A 9,427-nucleotide genomic window follows, 5' to 3' on the forward strand; every position below is an offset into this window, starting at 1 on the left:
GGTGAGAGGATTTACCAGAGAGAATGGGAAGCAGAACAGGCCGGCTGATGAAGTATTTTGCTGAGGGGAGCAGCGGGCAGGTCAAGAGAGGTCTGCCTCGCCATGTGGGTCATCTCCAGGGCTGGGGGTTGAACTCGTGCTGAAGTGTTTGCGGCTAGCTTGCAGGGTTGCATCCTAACCCATTGTGCCACGAGATGTGGGCCCACAGTTTAAACTTTTAAACGTCCATCGTATCCCAATCCCAATTTTGTTAGTACAGAATGCTATGTTTATAAAAATCTTAAATGTTTAAAACATAATCAGGTAAATGTTATATTGTATTAATTTACATTTTGCTAATTCTGAGCTTGAAAATTCTTTTATAAATTAAGTGGCAGGTAGAGCTCAATTCTATGAATTATCTGTGCATTTGTCCCTTCTTCCCTGGGTATCTTCTTCTAATGGATTTAAAAGACTATTTTTTTTTAAATGTATTTATTCATACAAGAACTGGGTTATAGGCCAGAGTTGTGGGGGTGAGAGGGTTCACCAGGGACAGAGTGGGAAGCAGAGCAGGCAGATTGACTTAAGTACACTGCTGAGGGAAGCAGTGGGTGAGTCAGGAGAGGTCTGCCATGCCATGGGCGTCACCTCGCTGGCTGGGGATCAAACTTGTGCTGCACTGGCTGTGGATAACTTCACAGTGCTGTGCTTTAACCTGTTGCGCCACGAGAGAGGGCCCTTAAAAGGCTTCTTTTAATAATGAACATGTTAATTCTTAGTTTACTATAGTCTCTGAAAATAAAATTTCCCAGTTGTTTATCCTTATTAATTTATGATGCATTTAACAGACCAAAGTTTAACATTTCTGTTGTTAGTTTGACTTGAAGATCTTAAATGGCAGGAGTAGAGCAGAAATCTCTGTCTCTTTTTACCCACCCACCTCTCTCATAGACACACATGCACATTTTTAAAGGAGCAAGTTGAGATGTGCAGAATACATTAGATCTAGGGTAAACTCAGGTTATCTATTAAGAGCCTTTTCAGTAATGCAGGTCACAGATACTGGTATCTTGCACCAGGTTAGTAGAGTGAGGCAGGTGGTAAGAAACTGTCAGACTCTGGGCATGTTCTGAAATGAAAGTGAAGCTTATAGAATTTGCTGGTGGGCTGAGAATGGTGACTGAGGGAACGAGCAGAGTCTTAAAATGAACTCTCAAAGGTTTTGGCTGAGGTTAATGAAAGAATAAAGGTGCTGTTTAGAAGGTGACGTATACAGGGCAAGTTACTGCCTCCATGAAGCCTCTTTGTTTTTCTATATTGGAATGAGTAGAGAATTATTGGAGGAAGACAATGGAGTCGAGTTGAGAGAAAGACAGGAGGAGGAAAAGGGGCAAAAGCATCACACAGAGTGTGTTTATAATCTTAGGTAAATTGTGTGTGTGTATCCTAACTCATTTGGAGTATTAAAATCATATGTCATGATGAGATTATTTAATGATCCCTGTTCTGGGAAGGTCCATTTTCCTGGATGCTAGGAGAAGGTGAAAAACCAGAAAATTTGAAGCCAGGTAGTACTTATTTGTTTGACTTTTACAGCTCAATTAGTATAGTGTCAGAACCAATTTAGTTGGCTGACTCTAAAATTTCCAGACTTGGCTAGTCCAATATAATTATTTCTTGAGGCGCTAAAGTCTATTTTCTGAAATAATATGGTTCATGATCTGAGTTGATAAATAATGAGATGTTCCACTTAAACATACCTTGAAAGAACTTATCTGGTTACCAGAAAGGTTTAATCTTTCTAGTTGTTCATTGGGATCCAGACACCAACCTTCAATTTAAAAAACAAAGTGGAAGAAAAATTAAATTTCAGGCGATACCTCCTTGCTCATATATTACTTAGTTGTATATGATCATCATATAAAAAGACTAACAGTGACAATGTATAACTAGTAAGTATGATAAATGGATTATATTTTCTTGTCCTGTAGTCATTGATTTAGAAATGACTTGCAAAGATAAAAAAATTGTCTAAAGAAATCTGAGTGTACTTTATATATTGATTAAAAAAAAATTGGAGCAATATCTCAGACTTGAAGCAAAAGAATACATACCAATGCTGCTTATTAGATTTCCAGCAAGGTTGAGATCATTTAAATTCTTTAGAGTATGCAAGCCCTAAAAATTTAAACAACGTATACTTTAGAAAAAAATTATAATCTATTTATAAATCATCTGATCTATCTGGTTAATTCCAAAAGGGTTTTGAACACTAGAGTTTGTGCATTGAACAAGCTGACAGGTGGGTATCCCTATCTTTGTTTCTCTGTACTGGAATGTAGGGAAAATTATTGGAGGAAGGAAATGGAGTGGAGAAGGAGTAGGGGAGAAAAGATACAACATTGAGTGTAGTTATAATCTTAGGTAGATCGTGTGGTCGTGTGTGTATGTAACTTCTCTAAGTCTCTCTTTTTAGCCTTCAAAAAAAAAAAAAACCCTTTACCTTTCAGGTTTGGTGGGAAGAGTAAAGAAAATTATGAATATAATGTTCTCTATACATTATAGAATGCTACATATATGTTAACTGATTTTATCAATGGTAATTAAACTCATCATGAATATTTTGGCCCTTTAACCATAATATGATATTGGATGTTATGGTGCAAACTCCTTAGTAATAGCTGACTTTACTTATAAAATAATGAAAGTATCTTACCTCAATATTTTTAATTGCATTGTGGTTTAGCCAAAGAACCTCCAATCTTAATAAATTCTCTAAATTTTCTATTTTGGAAATTTTATTATAATATAAATATAGTTTTTCTAAATTTCTACATTCTTGAAGACCTCCAATTTCCTATAAAAAAGAAAAAGAATGTTAATGTTGTATTTTGCCATTATCCTTTTGATAAGGTAGATTTTAAGTACAATTTCTTTCTTTTAAAAAAAATCACATTTTATTGTAAAGTCACTATCCCCAAAAATGAACTGAATTTTTAAAGAGAAAACATATAATCCATCTACCTAAATATAATGATTTTAAATTTTCCAATTCTTTTAAATTTTAATCATCATACCTATTTCCATAGGATAGTAATCTTAATACCCATATAGTTTTGTGGGTTTTTATTTAATATCATCTAAAATGCATTCATAATCTCTAAAATCATAACATTTTTATAAAATATTTCATGATACTTATAATAATTTTCTTAAAAACAACCCTACTTGGCATATTTATGTTTAAAAATTTTAGTCATCATAAATAACACAGCAATAAATAAGTTCATTCATACAATTGCTTTCTGCAGTTGAATTAATTCTTAGAGTAAAATCTTAGAATAGGATTTCTGAGTCAAAAATGTAAATTTCTTTGGCTCTAAAGTATATTTTACAATATTGTTTTTAATATAAACATAATTTTCACACAACCAGGAGTGAAATTTCATTATTAAACAATACTGGTCATATTTAAACTGATTTGATTACTAAATGGTAGTATATGTATATTTTTCTTTTTTCTGTTTTCTCACTTGCTTTAATTTCTTTTTTCCCATTAGTGGGTTTTTTTTTCCTCCCCTGTTTTGTTTTGTTTTGTTTTACTCTGTAAAGGGTTTTGTTGCAATTCACCATAGGTGATCTTTTCCCTCTTATTCCCACCCTTATTTATCTATTTTAATTCATGTCACATGCAAATATTTCAATTGATTATTTTTTCAAAGCCAAACAGTTCAGCAATAAAATACTTCATGTAAGATAACATATTTAGACTTACTTTTAAGCAGCACTCAGCAATCCAGAGTTCTTTAAGTTGTGAACAAGTCTCCAACCCTGAAATTTCTTTTATATCTTGAGCAATAATTGTAAGACTTGTTAAATTAGGAAATAATGATAATCCAACTATACAGGGATACCCTGAGAAAAACATCTCTAGTTTTGAAGTATCTGATCCTTCTTGTCCAATCATCTCATAAGATAAACCATTGCATAAACACTGTTTTCAAAAAGAAATTGGGTTATTATCTATTTAAGACAACAAAATATTATTTTTGACATTATAAATTATCAGTTGTATTAAGCAAATTTGTACCATGTACTCCCAAAGGTCATTGGGTAGGAGGAAATTCTAGGTAAGCTCCAAAAAGGAATGTGAAAATGTTCCATTTAATTGTCCTATAAAAGTAGTTGAAAAGAAATTTGACTTTGACTCACCAGTTCTTTGATTATTTCTTCTTGGTTTAGGTTTTCACATTCAATCATCTTCCATTAAAATATAGGTCATAATAATATATTTGTTAAGGAAAATGAAAAGCTGAAATAAAATAAATATGAGTTGTATCTTTTCAAGTTGAACAGGACCTTAGGCAACTTAGGTGGAATGACCCATGTATGCCTTGTACATAACCAAGGATCTATCGGGACATAAAGAGAGCCCACACTGTCTCTGAAATTCTCTTATTATAAAGTTAACTTTTATTCTGAATTTAACTCTCTCTTGCCATAACTCCTACCTGGTTGTTCCATTCTATCTTTTGGAGTTCAGTAGAACAAGTATAATTTTTCCTGCACTGTAAGCCTTGAAGATAAATGTCATCTTTCTTCTACATCCTTATATCTTGCCCTTAGTTTGTGTATTTTAGTTTTCTCACTAGTGTTTGCCTCCATTGTTTCTCTTTAAAGATTTTTATTTATTTACGCATACAGAACTGGGGTACAGCCCAGAGGTGCAGGAGTGGTGAGAGGATTCAGAGTGGGGAACAGAACAGGTGGACTGATTGGAATACACTGCTGAGGGGAGCAGCGGGTGAGATAGGACAGATTTGCTGTGCCATGTGGGTCACCTCCCTGGTGGGGACTGAACTCCAGATGAAGCGGCTGTGGCTAGCATCGGAGTGCTGCATTTTAACCTGTTGTGCCACCAAGGTGTGCCCTGTTTCTCTCCTTTGAGGTTTAGTTTATCCTTTATTCAGCCCAAAGATGAATATAGAACATCAGTTGGCCTGGTAGTAACTGTTTATTGCAATGAGTAGCCCACTTCTTCATTTTAGGTGATATGATCTGCTAATCCCAAAATAGTTTCAATAAAATCTAAGCTAATTTTTGTACTGTTTTTAAAATATATGAATTCTGGTTTGATTATGACATGAAAAGGATGTAGAAACAGTGAATTTTTGATGTAGAGATAAGAGTATATTATGAACCCGTTTTTTTTTCAATAACTCACAGATGTGTGTATAATCTATGCATGTACTTATATATAGGGTATACATACATATGCATATATGTGCATACATGTGTATATATGTGTGTGACCATGTAAGGAGGAAATATGGAAAGTTACATACTAATCTGTTAACATGAGTACTCAGATATAAGTTAAAGCTGATCTAGCTATAATAGTTATGAAAGGTTGAATGGGGATAGATCTAAGCAAAATGATAAAGAAAAACACTACTTTGAAGAAGCATATTCAATTTTGTAAAGTATGAATATATAACCATTGACTTAATCTACTGCTGGTAGACCTGTGGACTTTTTCCAATTTGAACATTTTTGTTGTGCAGGACATGGGTACATATTCTTTTGAGTTTATAACTAAGGATAGAATAAGAAAGAAATGTTGTGTCACCATGAATGATTTTATTCTCACAAATCACCTAGCATTGTTGAACAATGCATACACACTGCATGACTTTTTCACATCAAATTTAAAACTAACATCTATGATATTAGAAGTTAGGGTGTGGCTGGGTGTTGTTGAAGGTGCATTTCTTGATCTGGGTGCTGATTGAAGAGGTGTGCTCTTTAAAAAAAGTAAAACTAGATACTTATCTAAGACTGATATGATTTATATATGTTTGTTATATTAAATGTAAATGTCTGTTTTAACATCCCTATGCTCACCTTTATTCATTATGCAAAATTATGTACATGTGAAGATATATACATAAATAAGAAAAAAATATGGTAACTTGAACCAATGTATTTACCTACCTGCTTTCCCTATGTTCCACTAGTATGACTAAAAAATATAAAAATAAGAAAAGAGTAGCAGTACTAAGGAAAGAAAAAACAGATCACCAGGTGTGCTGAGAAAGGCCTCGTGAATGAAAAGAAGCAAGTTAGTATCAGACTGAGAAAAGCCCATCAGTATAAACCAGCCTTAAGTTCAAGGTAACTGAGAGTTTTACAGACATACACTAAGCAGCAATTGGGGAGAGGTTGGCTGTGGGACATCCAAGGAAACCAAGTCAAAGAACTTTGAGGTCTGCATCAGAGCGTTGCATAGAGTCTATAATTGTTTTTAGGCTTTGTGAACTGGGAACATTGTCTCACCATACTGATTTGAGGAGTGGAGTGACTCTAGAAAGTACCACAAAGAGAAATACAGTTAGAAAATTATCCTAATACACTGGAATCTATGTTTTATCATAATGAAACATATTTATTAATATATGTATTGAGAGCCTAATATCTACCCATCAGAGAATGATGGGAAGGGAGAGCAGGAGAAGACCTCTTTGACAAGATTGTTATCTGGGCAAGGAACTGAAGGAAATAAGGGAGTGTGAGTTCTGAGGAAATCTAAAGAAGATGCATCCAGGCAGAGGGAAGAACGAAAGAGGGGTTGGGGATACATGTATACTTGGCACAATAGCTAGGAAAATGATGTGATTGGAACACAGTGAAAGGAGTGGATGTTGGTAGGAAGTGAGGATTGGAAAGGGATTGCAGGGCAGATCACATGCTATCATGTAGGCCCTTTTAAGGATTTTGCATTTTACTATAAGAAAGGTGAAAAGCTAACGAGGATTTTGAGTGTAAGAGGAATATAAGTTGTCTTTTAATTTTTTATAAGAATTAGTTACTTTCTTGAAAAAAGACTGTAGGGATGGAGGGCAGAAGCAAGGAAATAAGTTAAGGGACAGCTGTAAAATGAAAGTGGGATAGAAGGGTGACTGGAATAGACAGAAGTACTGAGGACAGTGAAAAGGGATTAGATGATGGAGAAGCTATGTTCATGTTTTCCCTGCTTTCCACTGGCAACTGTCTCCCAGACATTACAGCATCTCTCTTGGACCACCCCAGATAATATAGCATAGGTTGCAGCTGTGCACAGGCAAGACAGTACTTACCAAGGAACAACCTGGAAGTATTTAGAAACTCCATCAAAGACCCTTACATAGATGAGGGCCTTCCTAGGTTCTACTGGAGAGTACACTGAGGAGGCTTTGCCAGAGGAAAGTCTGCCCACTACCATACAAGGGACAAAGCCTGTTGTCAGTACCCCCAAAGTCACCAAATGGTGTTCCAAGTAATCTAGTCTATGTCCAAGATATCATTCCAGAAGAAAGAAACTGCTCCCGTTAGTATTCATTAAGTATCACTTATATTTAAGTTTAATTTTGTGGAAAGAATTAATTGTTATGCCACAGACATATGCTGACCTAGATAAAATAGGCATGAGAGGTTGGATGGGAAAAGATGTAGGCAACAAGTGCTCAACATCACCAAAGAGAGTATAATAACAGACTAAGAACCATGTTTCTATCTGCCATCAGAGGTGGGGAGGGTGTCATTCGGGAAAAATCAAGTTTCTTCTTTTCCTTTCTTTCTTCTTCTTTTTTACATGGTTAAATTGTCCCCTCCCTCGAGTATTAAAGGATCAGAATACACTCATCAGCTTTGTGGTCCAACGAATGTCCTTCTGGCTCTAGGTGAACAGTAGCAAGTTTGGCCAGTGAGCACCTGGTACTGGCAGCCCACTTTTTCTTAACTGGTGCAGAAAAGGTTACACAAATGAAGGTGGGTCACCCTCCTGCTCCTCCTCTTCTTAAGCTTAGCTCCAGTCATCCTGCCAGCCTCAGACAGAGCCACGTCACTGTCTCTCATTGTGATCATTATCTCCGCTGCATCATACCGGAATCCTATGATCTCAGTGCTACTTCTCTTCATCTTCCTCCCGGGAATGCCAGAAACGGAGTAAGATGCCCGGGTCTGGCCAACAGTGATGTACGCCCGAAAGGCCACTAGGACAGTCACTCACCTAATCCCAGAGAGGATGGATTCCGGTCAATCCAAGACAAAGCAGAGCCTCTCTGATCTCTCAATCCCCTCCTTGCGGGAGCAAGCAGGATACCACCTCTAGCCCAGGACCTGGTGTGTACACACCACTCGCCGCGGTTACCTAGGAAACCCTCTTTCCGCTTCCCGCGACCTCCGGGTGGGGAGGGGGGAAGAAAGGAGCAGGCAAAGCCCAGCCTACCGGTTTCTGGATCACGTGGTGGCACCCTCCAACCAATCCGCAGAGGTTGGGGGCCACCCGGAAACCCCGCTGGTGCTCCTGGGAATTGTTGGGTTGCTTCCAACTCGTGGGTGTGTTTGTGCCTGAGTGCATCTTTTCACTTGCCTTCCTGAGATTAGAGGACTGGATTGAAAGCACCTGGAATGTTTGCTTGTAGCGGTGACCTAGTAGTTGCCTCCTCCCATCCTGTCTCTTTCCTATTGAAAATAACCTCGTGTTTTTAAGTCCAGAGTCCCGCTGGATTTGAACCCCAGAGAAATGGTGCTGTGATGTCACAAGGCGGCCTCTGGCCTGGACAGTCCCCAACCTCCCCCCTCCCCCGCATGGTCCCTCTGTACGGGAGGAATGTAGCTGACAGCCCCTAAAAGCCTCCGATCGAGAAGAGAGCAGAATTGATGAGGGTGTAGGCGAAAGCCCATGAAAGCCGGGTGCGCATTGGAGTAGAAGTGACAGGTACTTTTGACGGAGATGAACCAGTCAAAGGTCTTGTCCTTCTCAGGCAGGCTTTGAGGGCCTTTAAGTGTTTTGTCCAGGAGGCAAAAATTATATTCAGTTGTTACAAAGTACAATTATTACAACATTATTTACAAACTAAAAAGTAGAATTTATAAAGCCAGTGGGAGAAGCTTTTTTAGGGTGGACAGAGGGGTGAGAAATTAAGTAAAAGAAAAACAAAGTAATCGCATGTATCATTTCTCTCACTAGATATGCTCTATCCATTAAGGTAGCCAGTGGCCAAAGCCACCTGTGGCCAGTTCGACTTGAGATATGCTGTAAAATACACATTTGAAGATTTGGTAGAAGAATATTGGGTTAAATAGAAATGTAAATTTATTGTTTCTTTTTAGTTTTCAGAAGCCTATCTTAGAAAAATTTAAGTTATACATGTGTCTTGCATTGTGTTGCTGTTGGACAACCTCACTATATTTTTCGTGGTTCATTTGGTTTGTGTAGAGTATGACGTCAGTTCCCGCGAAACAGTGTCTGTAGGACTTCTGTCACCAGGTGGCGACCTCACTCAATTTACTAGCCTTAGATTTCTTAAGAAAAACCATAACTGCAGATTTTAAAAAATATTTCCATTTATCTAACATTTGCCATCAATTCAACGTATCTGTCATGATTCAATTAGTGTTATTC

General features: G+C 37.2%; 1 protein-coding gene across 1 annotated transcript in view; it reads right to left on the reverse strand.

The window, feature by feature from the left end:
* LOC101627322 (leucine-rich repeat-containing protein 9) overlaps positions 1-8,380 on the reverse strand; it is a 94,046-nt gene extending 85,666 nt beyond the window's left edge. Inside the window, exons 1-5 of the mRNA XM_012724401.1 lie at positions 8,249-8,380; positions 3,897-3,976; positions 2,699-2,774; positions 2,097-2,160; positions 1,743-1,813 (exon numbers count right to left, since the gene is read on the reverse strand). Coding sequence (XP_012579855.1) covers positions 1,743-1,813; positions 2,097-2,160; positions 2,699-2,774; positions 3,897-3,976; positions 8,249-8,380 — 423 coding nt within the window. The remainder of the gene's footprint in view (positions 1-1,742; positions 1,814-2,096; positions 2,161-2,698; positions 2,775-3,896; positions 3,977-8,248) is intronic.
* Positions 8,381-9,427: the final 1,047 nt, after the last annotated feature.

The sequence above is a fragment of the Condylura cristata genome, unplaced genomic scaffold (genome assembly GCF_000260355.1).
Source record: "Condylura cristata isolate star-nosed mole 26May11 unplaced genomic scaffold, ConCri1.0 scaffold00013, whole genome shotgun sequence".
In the NCBI taxonomy this organism is placed as follows: domain Eukaryota; kingdom Metazoa; phylum Chordata; class Mammalia; order Eulipotyphla; family Talpidae; genus Condylura; species Condylura cristata.